General features: G+C 46.0%; 2 protein-coding genes across 4 annotated transcripts; one reads left to right on the forward strand and one right to left on the reverse strand.

The window, feature by feature from the left end:
- Positions 1–229: 229 nt before the first annotated feature.
- Positions 230–10352, reverse strand: pld7 (phospholipase D family, member 7). Of its 2 annotated transcripts, none has more exons than XM_035649860.2 (12): positions 10084–10352; positions 9422–9538; positions 5846–6835; positions 4980–5167; positions 4716–4887; positions 4502–4616; positions 3816–3943; positions 2931–3134; positions 2009–2148; positions 1685–1850; positions 1486–1585; positions 230–1173 (listed from the first exon to the last, which is right to left on the reverse strand). In XM_035649860.2, exons 1-12 carry the CDS (start codon positions 10207–10209, stop codon positions 971–973), a joined length of 2649 nt encoding a protein of 882 aa, XP_035505753.2. In that variant the 5' UTR covers positions 10210–10352; the 3' UTR covers positions 230–970. The 2 variants fall into 2 exon arrangements, with proteins under 2 accessions (XP_035505753.2, XP_035505754.2); XM_035649861.2 differs by lacking the exon at positions 10084–10352 and adding an exon at positions 9776–10001.
- Positions 10353–10520: 168 nt separating this feature from the next.
- Positions 10521–16103, forward strand: gpr137 (G protein-coupled receptor 137). Of its 2 annotated transcripts, XM_047334432.1 has the most exons (9): positions 10521–10865; positions 11456–11928; positions 12072–12121; positions 12272–12509; positions 13521–13670; positions 13848–13973; positions 14063–14181; positions 14546–14667; positions 16085–16103. In XM_047334432.1, exons 2-8 carry the CDS (start codon positions 11548–11550, stop codon positions 14640–14642), a joined length of 1161 nt encoding a protein of 386 aa, XP_047190388.1. In that variant the 5' UTR covers positions 10521–10865; positions 11456–11547; the 3' UTR covers positions 14643–14667; positions 16085–16103. The 2 variants fall into 2 exon arrangements, with proteins under 2 accessions (XP_047190388.1, XP_035505764.2); XM_035649871.2 differs by lacking the exon at positions 16085–16103 and having other exon boundaries at positions 14546–15646.
- Positions 16104–16259: the final 156 nt, after the last annotated feature.

Genomic DNA, 16259 nt, shown 5'->3' on the forward strand with positions numbered 1-16259 from the left:
ATAGACTCTTCATTAAAAATGTAAATTTGCGAATAGCAGAAATTAAATCCCATTCACCACTGTCATTTTGTGGATCCAGAACAATATTTTATGAGGCATAAAGTGGAAAAAAATAGCTACACATCATATGGTTAAGAAATGAGAAAAGCATTGGTCATATGGGTGAACCAAATTATAACAATGTCTGTCCCTTCATCAACCAATCAACAACTACACCGCATTCATTCCATAGTGCATGAAGAAGCCGAGGAGCAGGTTTTATTGGTGCTGAAACATTCAGTGAGATGTTCCCTCCGGAGCCAGGAGGTCCCTGCGTTTGTCTTCACCCTGGTAATGAAGCGCTCCAAGATGCAGAAACAGCAACTATCGATACAGTAAAATAGATTCCACACAGGGGAACTGGTTCAAACTCAGAACAAAACACTTCAATCACAAATCAAAGCAAACATTATTATTTTCTGTCCACAGTGGCAAACGTTCAATTGAGATTTCTTCCTTGAGCACAGCCATCACTTAAAATTGCCAGTATTTACAAGAATTGTGTACGGATGGACCGATATTAACAGCTAACAGCTTCAGCAGCGTAAACATGGCCGTGGTGTTTGCACCTCTTTGGAAATCTTTAATTTCCTGCGTGAGATTGTTAAAGCTGGGAACCGACCCTCTTTGAGGAAACTATACAAAATGCTCCAGGCATAACACAAATTGTACAAAGCCAGTATCCTTATGCCTCAGCCCATGTAAGAAAATAAGCAAATCATTAAGAGTTTAAAAAAATAACACGTTCTGAAACTAAATATAAAAATCGCAGTTATATACAGAAGAAGGCAGGCAGGCAGGGAACAGCAATACAAAGGACTGTGTTCCTTCACACAGTTTAGCAAGTTACTTTCTGCGCCAGTAAAAAAAAAAAAAAAAAAGCGCCAGGAGCAAGCGGATTGCTCAGCCACAACGCAGTGTGCCTCATGGATCAGTGTCGGCCACGGGGGCATACGTCCAGGCTGTCGACAGAGAGGGCACTGGTGTACTGGGACGTCCAGTCTCGGAGGAAGAGCTCCTCTGCCTGGCTCTGCAGAGTCTGCTGGCCTTCCCCCACGTCTGAGCCCGTCTGGTTCACAACCAGGCCCACACCGGCAGTTTGACTGAAGTAGTTCTCTGACCAGTTGGACGTCCCTGTGGAGACAGACGCTCGTCAGTCACTGTGGGAGCGTGAAACAGCTCTTGTCGTACTCACGAACAGCGTGTAAAAGGATTTTTATCACTGCATTGGTTTGCCGATAACTACTTCATCTATCTTAGGAAAACAAGTCTGTCTATAATTGAAAAATAAATAAATGGTAACAACATTTCAACCTTTTTATAATTTAAAACAACTGTACAAAATGTGTGAAATATTGTGTGAATAATATTCTTGGTTATATTCCCCCTCTGAATCCGTCACAGTGGATATTAATAATGTTTGAAGGGTCAGAGCTAATAACCCACCTATATAGACCACCCTGTCTGTGACCATGTACTTGGCGTGATTGACTCGGGCAAACGGGATCTTCCTCTGCTCCGCGGTTGAGGGCACCGTAAAGATTTTCTGCAAAGTCACAAAAATAAAGAGAACAGGAGGTCAGGATCCACCATCGTTCTGCTGAGAGCACTGTCGAGGAATAAATTGTCAAATCTCCAAACGTACTATGTCGATGTCACACTTCAGCGGAGGCCTGTTGAGCACCAGCAGCGACTGCAGGAAGGTGAACATGGCGGCAGGCGAGTGCTCCCAGCAGCTGACCAGGAGTCGGACCTGCACCCCTCTGGTGCAGGCGGCAGCGCGCAGGGTCGTGTCGATGGCGGGCCAGAACCTGAGAGCAGGAGACCAGAGCACAGCGTCAACACTGGAGATCAAGACTGTGAACATTATGTACAATGTCTCCATGTCCTGAAGCAGGTATTACTAATGTTAATGTACAGGACTTTTTACCATTGCAGTGGCAAATACTAGTTTGCCGCGTGTGGGTACCTGAGCGGCTCTGTGAACTGTGACAGAGGAAGGTAGTCCATGACGGAGATGTAGACAAACTTCTGGGCGTCGCCGATGACGGACAAGATGGTGGAGAGATCGTCAGTGCGGCCGCGGGCTGAGATTTGTGGAGGGGCACTCTGCAGGAAACAGATGCAGAGGATTGTGGGAGCAGAGAGGGAGAGAGGATCAGGAGTCTTTTACAACCCCTTCACATGTCTAACATGTCTTTGCTTAGAGTAATGAAGATGCTCAAGTAGCACGCTGACGCACAAGGAGAACTCAGAGGTCAAGGTCAAGATGGATTCAGTTTTCAAAAAGCTAAAACAAACAGAAAGATCCGGAGGAAAGGCAGGCACAGCCGACACAGCCTGATCAGAAAACAAAACACTCTGCTATCACAGCAAGCAAAGATAACAGTGGTAAAAACTATCTAGTACTGGAGACATATTCATTGGGTTTATTTGGGTTTTCAGGATGAAGAAATCATTTTGGAGCCGTCAGTGTGACAACATCTACAGATGATCTTGTATGTCAGCAGTGCTGCAGACAGTGCTCACTGTTACGAGTTGATAATATCAGAATGTAAATATTTCTGACACAACTGTGTCAGAATAAATTCCCTAAAAATTAAATAGGGTTTTCATTTAACTTTAAAACCATGTTGTCATTAACCCATAATATTACTCAAAATTGATTAACCATTAATTCATGTCACATGATGAGCTAAACATTGTTATCATAACATTATTCCACAAGACACAACACATTTAATTCCAGTATAAATTACAAACCAAACAAATTCAGACACAGAGTTTGGTTTGGACGATAACGTCTGTCTGAAGATGGTAATATCAGAACCAAACACAATAATCAAACAGATCCTCCTCTCAAAGGAAGCTGATCCTTGGTGTTAACTTACAGACAGGTAGACTTGAGCAGGTACTCCATTGAACTTCAGGCGCAGAGGATTCTGGGAGCTGGACAGGGCAGAGAGGCGAGCGGGCCAGTAGGGGGGCAGGGATCCATTGTGCGCACCACCGACGCTCCAGTACACCCCGAAGATCCGAGAGGCATCCTGGGCCAGGCAGCTGCAGTCCTCCACCGACAGACCCACCTCCTTCACCTTGGTTCAACACACATCGACAAACGTATTCATCCTGCCACAACTAGTACTGTGTGAGTGAGTGAGGGGAGCATCGGTGGCCTGTCTGATCTGGAAGCAGCAGGATTATGCTGCTAAGATACAAACGCTAATCCAGTTTATTTGACTCAATATAAAGATCAGGAAAAGGCATCACATCCATTCATCTATCATTCGGAACAAAAACGGTTCGATAGCGTTTAAGGATTTGAACTTGACAAAAATGTGCTTTCACTTCACAATCAGCGGCTTTAAAATGCAAATAATCTACTGTGTTGATATAACTCGCTTTTCAATGTGCACGTCAGTAACAAGCAGGCACTGCAAAGCTGACACGGCCTAATGACATGATCAATTGTGCAGCCTTCTGGAGAGTCTAATACAGAGAAGTGCACCGTCAGTCTGAGGCTAATCTGAAATCTGCTGTCTCACTGTGGTCACTGAGCTTCAGTTGGGTCTTTCAACAGAGTCCAAATAAAAATGCCTCTCTGCTCTTTTAGAGCCCCGACTGCCATTAGCTCTACAAATCCACTGGACAGTAATGTGATCTGTAAGTGGACAGTGATTCAGGTCTTTCTAACGCAAAAGGTCGTGTGGGGTAAACACCGAATACAATGACGACAGACTCGCCCACATTAATGTGAATAGATCTTTGGGCGTTACCTGACTAAGTGAGCGCCAGTCCATGTTGGCACTGCCCAGGTAGAAGTGCTTCTGATCCACAACCCACAGCTTGGTGTGGACGATGCCTCCAGTCACAGCTTGGAGGTCCACTTCTCGGACTTCTGCACCTGCAAGTGATCACATCCAGAGAGCTTCGAACTCGTTGAGCAACATTCACACTTCTTCATCTTGGTTTAAGTGCAAACTGTGCCGCAACATCCCCTTCTACTAGCAACTGCATCAGTATGGGCTAATAAAAGATGCTCATCCTCTAAACAAGAAAGGAGTTCTCTAAGGCTGCATCAGGTACATTTAATTCTCAGAGTCTCAGTGATACATGTTGACCTGTCCATGTCTGGCTTTAACATCTGTCGCCATTGATGTGGACGGTTTGGAAGTTTCCACGTGTTATCACATCTCCCTTCCCTGCTCCATATGCAAATTAACACGAACATCATTTAAGTTCGCACTGACCAAATGATGATGTTTTTAGCCAGTCTGACTATGACAGACAGGACAGTTTTGTGTGTGTGTGTGTGTGTGTGTGTGTGTGTGTGTGTGTGTGTGTGTGTGTGTGTGTGTGTGTGAGAGAGAGAGAGAGAGTGAGCTGTCAAGGTGTGATCTGATCACCTGAGCAGGATATTAATGCCAGGTCTAAACAGGGCCATTGTCAAACGATGCTGTACCTGTTGCAGCCAGCTCTGATGTGTCTTGGGTTGATTTCTGGGGGCTGTTGACAGCAATCTGGAGTTTCACACCTTTAGATTCAAGTTGTTTCAGGTGCTCAAAGACCTTTCGTCCCTTGCAAAACACACACACAAACACAAATGGAGTCATTACAATCACTAGAAATAAAGTTCTATATTATGTGATGAGACTGGGGCATGCCACTGAACTGACCTGAGCGTCAGAGTTCTCCAAATCGCCGCCTCGTAGCGTGAAGTAGAAAGCAGCAATGTGGACGGAGCTGTTGGCCCTGTCCAGCAGATGCAGCCAGCTGTCGGCGATGCTTCGTCTGGACGAGGGAGAAGATGGGTAGAGACCCACAGGGATGCTCTCCACCAGATGCACTCTGAACCGGGGGAGAGGGTAGTCACATCATTTATACTTACTCCACAGGCCAAAATACGTCGGAAAGGTTGACACTTTGTTGATATTTCTTACCGACAATCAGTGCTACAAGGCTCTGGGACTAAGCCAAAGCCTTCTAGCCAGTGCAGCTCCAGCTGAGCCGTGAGCTGGGCCACGGACGAGGGAAGCCCGTAGTGCCAGACATGTTGACCGAACCCCCCGAGAAGCAGCAAGGTGGTGGGCAGGATGCAGAGGAAGACAAAACCGGAGCATCCTGAGCTCTGCAAAATCACAGAAGTTACTTTTTACTTTTTTTATTTTACTAATGGACAAATTGGTTATTGGTTAAGTTATAATCACAGCTCTGAGAAGAGACTGGAAAACATCTTGGGATTGTGATACATGCCACAGCTATTACTGGGGGCAGGGTGTGGTTAAATTCCTTTACATGTGACTGAATCTGCTTTCACACATTGCGCCGCAACCCTGAGCTTTTCCAGACATGGCCCAGAGAAGCTGTGTGTGTGTGTGTGTGTGTGTGTGTGTGTGTGTGTGTGTGTGAATGCTACTGTCCAAATGAGTTGATCTTGAGATTTAATGGACTTTAAACTGCCAGCTCTCCAGTGCAAAGTCTGTGTGATGTCTGACTGAGCTCATGTGTAAATAGAGCCGGTCATTGTCCGGAGAATTTGCAGTAGGCGAGTGGGGAGTGTCTATGACATTTGTATCCTGCCTCCTGCATGGGTCTACCCAGGCCCCATCACTCGCATGAACCAAATGTATGAGTATTTCCAGAAGACGAGAACACACCTGACATCTCTGGTTGTGCGCTCCATGTGGGAAAGGGCAACTCCAGACAATGTCCTGACCTGACTACAGACTTAAAGTCTGTTGAGACTACAGCCTGACAGAAATCATTGAAATCTATCTAGCAAGTACAGTCAGCAACATAAACTCACCTTCGTGGACTTGGTTGATCCAACATCAGCAGGCGTCCCTGCTGCTACAGGAGTGGTGGATTCGTCCATCTCGGGCCTTTCCTCTGCAACTTCGGAAAACTCCGACTGGACGATGTGTGCTTCATGATGTTCCTTCACCTCTTCGAAATCGTGGACCTCAGACTTTTCATCTGCCAAACTCTCCTCGCTTTCTGCATCGGATGAAGATCTACTGTCCTTTAATTCAAGTATGTTCATTGGCTCCTTTTCCCACGGTGCTTCTTCGTCCATGATGACGTCCACTTGGCCGACCTCGGTTGTGTGAGAACCCTCTGCAGACTCGGACTTGTTGGAGTCTTCAGAGGCAGTGGGGGTGATCTTCTCTTCAACCTCGACATCGGACTTCTCTGCGGTGTCTTCCTGTGGCTTTTGGCTGAGGGAGGCAAAAGGTAAAAGGTGACGTACAGGGACATCTGGTACGGTGTCAGCTTCTACTTCTGAGGTTTTGCTCTCGTCTTCCTCTGGCAAATGCTGCTCTGACCCTTGTTCTGGTCTGATGGCAGGCCTGGGGCTTGCGGTTAAGAGAGGATTCTGAACAGATCCAGACAAACCCCAGCTCTTGGGTGCAGCAATTTGGGAGCTATGAGCCGTTGTGGCAGCTTTTTCGGGACTGCTGAATAAAGATGGGGCTTCAAGGCCGATTTTGGGGACTCGGACTGATGGCACGGGGAGCGCCATGTCTCTGACATCGGGCGGTTTGGCCTTTGAAGCCTCCACACTTCCACATCCAGCATCGTCTTGAGGCTCAGATGCTTGGACGGGGGTATCTTTTTTGGGAACAGGCAGCTCCGTGCTCTGGCTTGCACCGGAAGGTCGTTTAAAGAAGGTCGGAATCCGAGAGACGGGCTTCCCACCCTTGCGGTTCATGTCTTCTTTCTCGTCAAGCTCTTTCCTTGCAGCCTTGTCGTCCGCCTGCAGACGGTTCAGCAAAACACTGCAATGTTTGAGATCCTGAGGGAGACAGAACCTCGTTAAAATGAATCTTTTGTTGGATAAATCAACATGTGTCTATAGCACATCTCACAGCATATGCAAACAAGTTATAACCCAGGGACTCTGAAAAGCCTCATCACAATACCTTTAGTTGTATAAAACATCTATTCTACATTAAAAAAAAACAAAAAAAACCCCGAATAAATCCTAACTTGATGTAGTCCATTCCTTTAACTCGGCCTTGGTGCTGGTTTACAACAAAACACATCTGTTAATGACCCTGAGATGCTTTCGTAGCACTGCAAGAGCTAGAATAGCCACACCCATTCAAATGAGGTCTCCTGACTGGTTCACCCAACCACAGGCTGTTTAACACGCAGATGTCAATATGAATGTGACATTATTGTTACCGTGGTTACAATGTCATGTAACTCGACATTATGATGGCAGCTAAAGATTGTAATTTGCCCTGTCCATGATGATGACCATATTTCAGTGTTACAAACCAGACATCAGGACGTGGGCCAGTCTACTGACCACAAAACTTATTGTAATCTTGCCAATCGTGTTTCTTGGCAGGAAAAGGAAACTTTTTTCCCCCAAACAGTGTTTGCTTTATTGTCTCACTGTCTAACTACGTAGATGTGTTCCCTGCAAGACATTTTGACATGTCACAGTAGGAAATGTTACTGAAATTACACTGTCATGGTTCAGTGGGACTTAGCCACCTCTAATGTTATCATTAAAAACTGTAAAAAAAAAATGTCTGCTGAGAAAAAGGCCTTATATGTCCAACTGATACAGGCAGATAGTTTTCTTTTGGCAGTTAGCAATATCAACAATTGAACAATTATGAATATCAGCGAATATATATTCTAATTAACAGTATAAACACACTACACATATTACATATTACACCTCAAATTTGACCTGTAACCATGATGTTCACTGAGTGGGGCATTTGTAAAAAAAAAAAAAAAAAAAAAAAAAAAAAGCAATGTGGTGCAACAAGCTATGTATGTTAACCATTGTTTTGGGTTACCAGTAACATATCGTGGCATTTTATGTACTGAAGATGTCTAGTTAATTATCCACCAACTTGTACACGGACACAAATATATCTGTAGTGAGCAAATTTCAAATGATCTGTCAATTGTTATGAACTTCACCTTTTATTAGGGCAGTTTATGACATATGCTTTTGAAACTGGCAATTTATTAACACAGAGCCTGACTGATTTATTACAGGGCAGGCCGACACAAGTCACAGATGCAGCAATGACAGCAATTACGTTGGCAGAGTCTTTCACTTTTTCCACATTTTGTTATGTTAAATCCTCATTAATCTACACCAAATACCGCACCATGTTGAGGCAAAAACGGAATTATCAACTTTCTGTGGACTTATTAAAAGGAAAAAACTGAAATATAACATTCACGTAAGTATTGCTATGATGACTCTTCAAATTCATCCCAGGTGCCATCACCTTTGATCTACCTCGTCTCAGTGCAACTCAGTTTAATTCAGATTGATTGAACATGATCTGGAAAAGTCACACCCCCGTCAATGAAAAGTCTCACCGCCGACGATGCATATATATCAGGGCAAAAACCGAACCGTGAGGCTGAAGGAACTGCCTGCAGAGCTCAGACACAGGATTGTGCTGAGGCACAGATCTAGGGAAGGCTACAGAAAAAATATTCTGATCTTTTATATTATGTGTAATGTTGAATGCTACTGCTGCATGCAGGACCTTTATTTTGACATACCAGTGTAATTTTTGATGCTACTGCTGCATGCAGGACCTTTATTTTAACATACCGGTGTAATTTTTGATGCTACTGCTGCATGCAGGACCATTATTTTGACATACCGGTTTAATTTTTTGATGCTACTGCTTCATGCAGGACCTTTATTTTGACATACCGGGGTAATGTTTGATGCTACTGCTGCATGCAGGACCTTTATTTTGACATACCGGTGTAATTTCTGGTGCTACTGCTGCATGCAGGACTTTTATTTTGACATACCGGGGTAATGTTTGATGCTACTGCTGCATGCAGGACCTTTATTTTGACATACCGGGGTAATGTTTGATGCTACTGCTGCATGCAGGACCTTTATTTTGACATACCGGGGTAATGTTTAATGCTACTGCTGCATGCAGGACCTTTAAACATCGCATTATGTGATAGTGATTAAAACTTAATATTAGCCAGTATACAACTCCCGTTTTCATTTTGCCAAGGGGCCTTAAAAAAACTCCAGCACAGATTGAACTGTCTTGTTCAAGTAACCCTAGTATATCAATCTGCTATATAGCTCTACAGCAAGGAAGGCAAACGCTTCCGCACTCGCCTGCCAATATTTCCCATGATATTTCCTGGTGAGGATTATACTTGCTGCTGCCAGCCACACACACACGCGCACACGCACACACTTTTCTCTCACCACAGTTGCGTACTGTATAAATGAAAGCTAGCCGCACCCATGCGTCCTAGATCGCCTCTGCTTTCCCTGCCAACACAAAGCAACATGTGACAGCGAGAGGTGCGTGTGCGTGTGTTTGAATGTCCAGTGAGAGACAGATGAATGTCAGCCTAACGTCACATCTGCCTCCTCCTCGGCGGCAGCAGCTTCCTCCTCCAGCTCGTCCGGGGGACTCTGCGCTCTCTCCATCTCTGGGCCCCGGACACTCTCGGAGTCGGACTCGTCGGACTCCTGACGGGACCACAGCGGTTAATCTCGCAGTTGTTAAAGAGCAGGCAGCGTTGTGACAAAGCAATAGTTCTGGACACACACACACACGCACGCACACACGCGCGCGCGCGACACTTTCGGGACACAGCGTGTATCTAAACCCTCCCTGTGGCAAAAGCACCACAAAAAGAGAATAGAAGGGGACAATGTCAGTATATTCTATACGAAGAAACCCGCCAGCGTGAAAGGACAACTCACCATACTGCGGGGACGTGCTAGGTAACAAGTCGAGGCTAGGCGCAGCAGCTCTCTAACCGTTATGCTAACGAGCTAAACAAAGGTGAGGCTCTTCGGAGTGGCGTCGCGCGGTAACTGGGCCGCAGGTAACGGTCAGTCGGGCTCTCATACAAGCGTCTCTTCGGTGGTCCTCCTCCCCCCGCCGCCGCCTGTGTGTGTGTGTGTGTGTGTGTGTGTGGCACGCTAGCGAGCCAGCGACGTGGCTCGACGGTGAACTTTTCGGCAGTGGAGGAAGAGGAGGCGGAAAGGCTGAGTAATGGAATACCCACCTCGTACGTAGTGCTGGCGTGCGGGCGCGTCGACCGTCTCCGTCTCGCCGGCGTCGCGTCCAGTGACTCGACCTCGCTCGCCTCGCCGGGGCGGACGGACCTCCTGGATCGCAGCACCATGGGCATCTTGGAGCGCTTTTTTTTTATGCCAATAAGAGCGGCGCGGGGCGGCCGAACCGCAAGGGCAGCGCAGTTCGTCTGACGAGGCGAACGGGTGCCGCGCGTCGTGGCGAACTAACGCGGCATTAGGCAGCAAAACAAACCCACCCCCCCCCCGCCCCTCTCTCTCCTTCTCTCCCCCCTGTCACCTGTGAGCGACACGATCCGTTTTGAGGCGAGATGTACGTGCAACGCCGATCGCGTCGAGGCGAGTAAACAAGAAATTGAAGAAACCGCGATTTCGCCGGCGTCGCTGATTGGCGGCGAGAATCAAAAACAGAGGCTCCGCCCATTAGACGATACCACACAGCGGGTCACGCACCCGGAAGCGACAGTTTACAGTCGTCCGCCGCGGACCCCGGAGCTCCGCGTCCCCTCGGAACCAGGTCTGTTGTCGTCGTCGTCGTCGTCGTCGTCCTTCAGTTGAAGTTAAGCACCGCGTGGGTTCTTCGCGTGCAGGCGAAGAGAGGCGACGGCTCGAGCCACCTCACGTCCACAGTGACTGGACCGAGCTAGTGTCGGTTAGCTCCGTTAGCCTGGACGGAACACGGCCGGTTGTTTATGCCCCGAAGGACCACAGTGAAGACCATCAGCTGCTGGGGGATTATCACCGAGGTTCAAAGGTCAGCGAAACCTACCCAGTGGACATGAACACACTGACAGTTGTTAACATCAAACTGTCAATCGGATGTTACATCGATCAATCGAGTTTGATCATGTCATTTTGTGTGAGCCACCATAGCGCGCCTGGTGTGTTATGTTATACAAGAACTAGATTTAAATCGATGTGAATCTTGACCTTACACCTGGGCTGTGTTTCTGTGTGTGTGTGTGTGTGTGTGTGTGTGTGTGTGTGTCTGATGTTAAGCAAAATTCTCCCAGATGTGAGATTTCATAAAATACTCCTGTATAGAATGCACCTGTAAATGAAGGATTAATTGTATTTTTTTTTTTAATCCAGCAATGGCAAAGTCAAACAGGAGTCATTGAATAATTTGACAAATAAAGGAATTCCAATTCCTCAATGGAGAGAAGGAAAAAATAATAACACTGTCATAAAGCCGTCCTGTTCATTTATCTGCAACATCAACCACAGTAGGCTGATCCATGCAGAGATATTCAGGGGATCGCTGCCTCTGAAAAAGCAGCATGTCAAAGTCTCCTCCAGTTCACAGTCATATTGCCTAACTCTACTATTGATTTGTGTTTTCAGGTCTCCCATGTAAACCACTTCAGGCTGAGCGGAGACAGCGAGGCAGTTCCTCTCGCGACGATGGACAGTTAAGTTCTGACATTAACCCCCAAATGGAAGCTCCGGTCACAGCAGCCCCTCCTCCCAGCTCCTCCACTCTGCCTCCCCCGGTCCCCCTGTGTCCGGCCGTCGCCCCATCCGTCCAGCTCGGCTTCACCGTCCTCTACACCGCCCTGTACGCTGTCCTCTTCCTGGTGGTGTACGTCCAGCTCTGGCTCCTCCTCCTCTACAGACACAAGCGATGGAGCTACCAGAGTGTGTTTCTGTTCCTCTGCCTGCTCTGGGCCGCCCTCCGCACCACTCTGTTCTCCTTTTACTTCGCTAATGCTCTGGAGGCCAACCACCTGCCCGTCGCAGTCTTCTGGCTGCTCTACTGCTTCCCCGTGTGTCTGCAGTTCTTCACACTCAGCCTCATTAACCTGTATTTTACTCAGGTAAGGCTGTGTACAATAAAGTGTAGAAATTTGTTAGAAGAACAGGTCTGATGCAACTAAAGTGACAATGTCGGTTATATTTGAGCAGTGGAATTCCTTTTGCTTTCAGTTTCACTGTTGCATATTCTTCTCTTGTACTGCAGGTGTTGCTCAAAGTGAGAGAGAATTACAGCTCGGCAGGGGGCAGAAATCTGTAAGTCACACTCTACGTCAAAATGTAGAAAAGATCCAGAGACTAATCCTGTGTCGATCTTCTATTTTGATCTCCGATTATCTCGATTGAGCCGCCAAAACACCGTGAAAATCCATCCATCACTCTGGCTGCCATGTCTTCCTTCCTCAGGTGGGTGGCGCGGTGCATCTACGGGGCAATGAACGGCGTATTCGTCTGTGTCAACATGGTGTGTGCGGCGCTCGGGGACAGAGGGCGTGGGGGGTCGGGCAGCCGGACCTGGAGCCTGGTCCTGGTTCGGGTCATATTCAACGACTCGCTCTTCATCCTGGATGCCGTGTTACTGGCTGCTCTGCTGTTGCTCCTGACCAGACACTCGCACTCCACCAACCCCTACCTGATCAGCAAGGTGCGCTCAGGAAACGCAGCTATAGACATAAGTTAAAGAGCCATACACTCCTCATGATCAGGCCAACCCATCCTGTGAATACAGTTGTATTGTGCTTAGGGAAATCCCAGATGACATCACTGTGACATCATCAGGGTAATCCCAGCTTGGGCTCGGAGACTACACATTTATAACAGAACTTTGTCAAAACCTGAGAGTGTGGAGGGTCTTTTCCTAGTTGTTTTTTGGGAATTGTAGGATCCAGCATTTTTTTTTAAACCTATGATAAAGATTAAAATGAAACATTTCGGCATCAGCTACACACACTCACCTAGCGTTTTGTGACTATCCCGAACATTTCAGTACGTATTTGTCACCCGTTTGGTGTGATGCAGAGCTGGAAAGTAGAGATAAATACACTCTCCGCGACAAGAAGGTCCTAATTGTTTTAGTGGCTAACCACGTAGCTACTTTGACTCCTCGTCAGCCTGAGTGGAAGCTAATGTGTGAGCATCTTCGCCCATTCTACCTTATAACGCTACGTTATTACCAGTTAACATATTGCTAAAGATGACATGTTATGATAAGTTAGAAAAGGTGTTTTTCGATTGGAGTTCAATCCACTGAAATAATGGTTTGGAAACGGAACAAAGCTGTAGCATGAATCTCATGGAATACCTGGTTAAAGAGCAGTGGTGGAATGTAATAAAGTACATTTACTCAAGTACTGTACTTTAGTGCAATACAATTTAGAAGAACTTGTACTTGAGTATTCCCATGGCATTTTCTGCTAATTTTTACTTCCACTTCACTACATTTCAGATGGAAATACTGTACTTTTAACTCCACCCCATTCATTTCACAGCTATAGTTACTAGTTACAATATTTTATACATAAAATATATGATCAGTTTGTTATATCGGCATCTGCCCCAAAAATCCAACATCGGTCGGACTCTAGTATTTATACCTAAACTCGCCTGTAGTTCTGATGGTGCAAGAGGGTAACGGTGCCCTCTTCCACCCGACCAGGGGACCACGGTGTGCCGCACAGCCGCACTGGGAGCAGCAGTGATCCTGCTGTTTGCCAGCCGCGCCTGCTACAACCTGACGGTCCTCCTCCTGTCCCAGAACTACCAGGTGGAGTCGTTCAACTTTGACTGGTACAACGTGTCTGACCAGGTAATCCTCATCATCATCAGCAGCCCTTTAGACGGCGGAACAGTCTGTTACGCTGGCCGTAACGATTTTCACATCTCAGAGCGTGCAAGGTTTATAGTGGTAAAGTAAATAGCCACTCATAGTCTAATTACCAGCTGATAACACAGTGTTTGTTTGTGTGTGTTTGTTTGTTTGTAGGCCGACCTGCGTTACGAACTGGGCGACAGCGGCTACTTGGTCTTCGGTGCCATCCTCTTCATATGGGAACTGCTCCCGACTGGTCTGCTCATCCTCATCTTCAGGGTTCGCCAGCCTACTCAGGAGGTAAGTTTTGGCGCGTCGGACATGACGTGTCGTCGAAAGCGCCAGAAGTCATTTCAACCCCCCGTGTCGATTCATTCCGATCCCCACAGAGCAGCAGGGTGGTCATCAACACCAGGGTCCTACCTCGCCCGTACTTCTTCGATGAACCCCTGGGCAGCGACGACGACTCGCCCGCTCCGTGGGTGCGCACTTCACATCCACAGGCGAGGTACGAACATCAACATCACCAAGGCTGACTAATGATCAGTTGAACAACATGAAATATTTTGATGGATCATTCAAGTCTACGTTTAAGTTTTTGTGTGTGTCTTTAAATCAAAAGCTTTGGATTTTTTTTAGGATTTGTTAGTTGAACAAAGCAAAGACATCAGAGGACATTGCCTTGAGCTGAGGGAAACCATTTTACTGACATTATACTTGGCACTTCAAAAAAATGATGAAATAAAACTGGAGGTTTTAGAACATAAATCCTAATTTTCAGGCTTGAGTAAATATTTCGCTTTCAGACATAAAGGTGTTTATTTCCAGTGGACACGGCTCTGTCATCTCCTGCACTCCTTCTTCTGTTTCAGCTGGTACGGAGCCGAGACCGCTCCTCTCCTGTTTGCCAGCAAACCTACGGACCAGAACCACCAGCACCACTCGTTCTACTCCACTCCCCAAAACTGACCCCGACTTCTGACCACGATTCCAGGTTGTGGGATCCACCTCCACGACAACACACACACACACACACACACACACACACACACACACACACACAAAGAGATACTAGCGTGTAGTACCTCCCCCTGTGAGCAGTTTTTGCACAGAAAACCTCAGGAAAATCGTCACCAGTGAATATGCACCTTGTAGTTTTTGAAAGGCGAAGAAAGGAAAAAAAACTTTCTTGGCTCGAAGGGAACGAGCTGCGTGGGAAAATCCCCGCCAGACACGAATGGCCAAATAATGTGCACAGTGAGCTTTTTTTTATAAAGGTTAAGCCGAGGTTTAGTCGTTCCTTCCCTTTTATAGCCAGTCTTTGTCCCAGGCTCAGTAGCTAATGCAATTCCTTATGGCACATTTAGCTTCATTGGCATTCCTTAATAAATGAATAAATGTTATTCAATGTCGTCCCTAAGCTCGCGTAGCAATACTATTTTTGCAGTTGAGTTTAAAAAAGTTTACACTGTTTCAAATGTATCAGAAACAGACTAATACGATATGACCCATTTTGTGTTCACAGCAGAATGGTGTTTCTTCAGTATCAAAACAAGACACTCGTGTCTGGAAACCCCTAAGGAAATAATAATTCCACATGAGATCAGCGGGATCTCTTGATCTAATCTCTCTTACGCAGTGCTGCAGGTATTTTCCCCCTGCCTTTTTATTTTGTAAATTCTCCTCATGCCCAGCGTCTGCTCATCTCTCAGTATGTATGTCATATTTGTACAGTGTTCTCATTTGCGAAATTGATTTTGATTCTTAATCCCCTTTCTCGTATAATTGTATTGTAATGAACGTCTAACTTATTTTATAGCTCCTACCTGTTAATTGTAGCTGCGAAATCAAATGTTATTCTCCTTTTATGTTTTTACGAGGAGTCAATCACCCGTGGCTGTGACTTCAGCACATGAATGGCATTTACTGTGTAAACGACAAATAAAAAATAGGAAAAAAAGAACTTGTTCGGTCTTTTGCTGAGATGAAAGTGATCGTGGGGAAAAGTGCTGCGTGTTGTTACATGCTAATACTACATAACAAATACTTCATCAGCGACAGACGTGAGCCTGTGATTTCCAAATAATTTCTTTGGAAGTTTGCAGGAAAGAACAGTGTCATTTGGTACCAACTGTATAGGAAGTAAAAGTATTGAGTTTGTGCACAGAGGTGAGCTCAACATGCAAAAAAAAAAGGGTATGAATGAAACTTCGTTGGCAAAGGTCAAGGAAGTGTCTATTTCCTGTAAAATTAGTACCAAAACAAACCGTACTCTTGTTCGGGAAACCCCCATGGAATATATTCAGAAATCCAGATTTGCTAAGTATAAAGCATGACTCAACCTTAACAATATTTTGTCATCAGTAGAAGCCGACTTGATATCTGTATAATAACACTAATTAATGTGACAGATGACCTGTCCAGTTTTCATGTCTTCAGTGGAAACCAGAAGCTGAATCTAAAACCCTGCAGAGACCATCACCTGGCTGGAATCCGGGCGTCTCAAAGCCGAAGGAACCATTTGTATATCATCTCATATAGTAGAACATTAAAAAAATTGAAAATGTCCGTCAGATTTGTGGAAAT

The sequence above is a fragment of the Scophthalmus maximus genome, chromosome 9 (assembly GCF_022379125.1).
Source record: "Scophthalmus maximus strain ysfricsl-2021 chromosome 9, ASM2237912v1, whole genome shotgun sequence".
NCBI classification, from domain to species: domain Eukaryota; kingdom Metazoa; phylum Chordata; class Actinopteri; order Pleuronectiformes; family Scophthalmidae; genus Scophthalmus; species Scophthalmus maximus.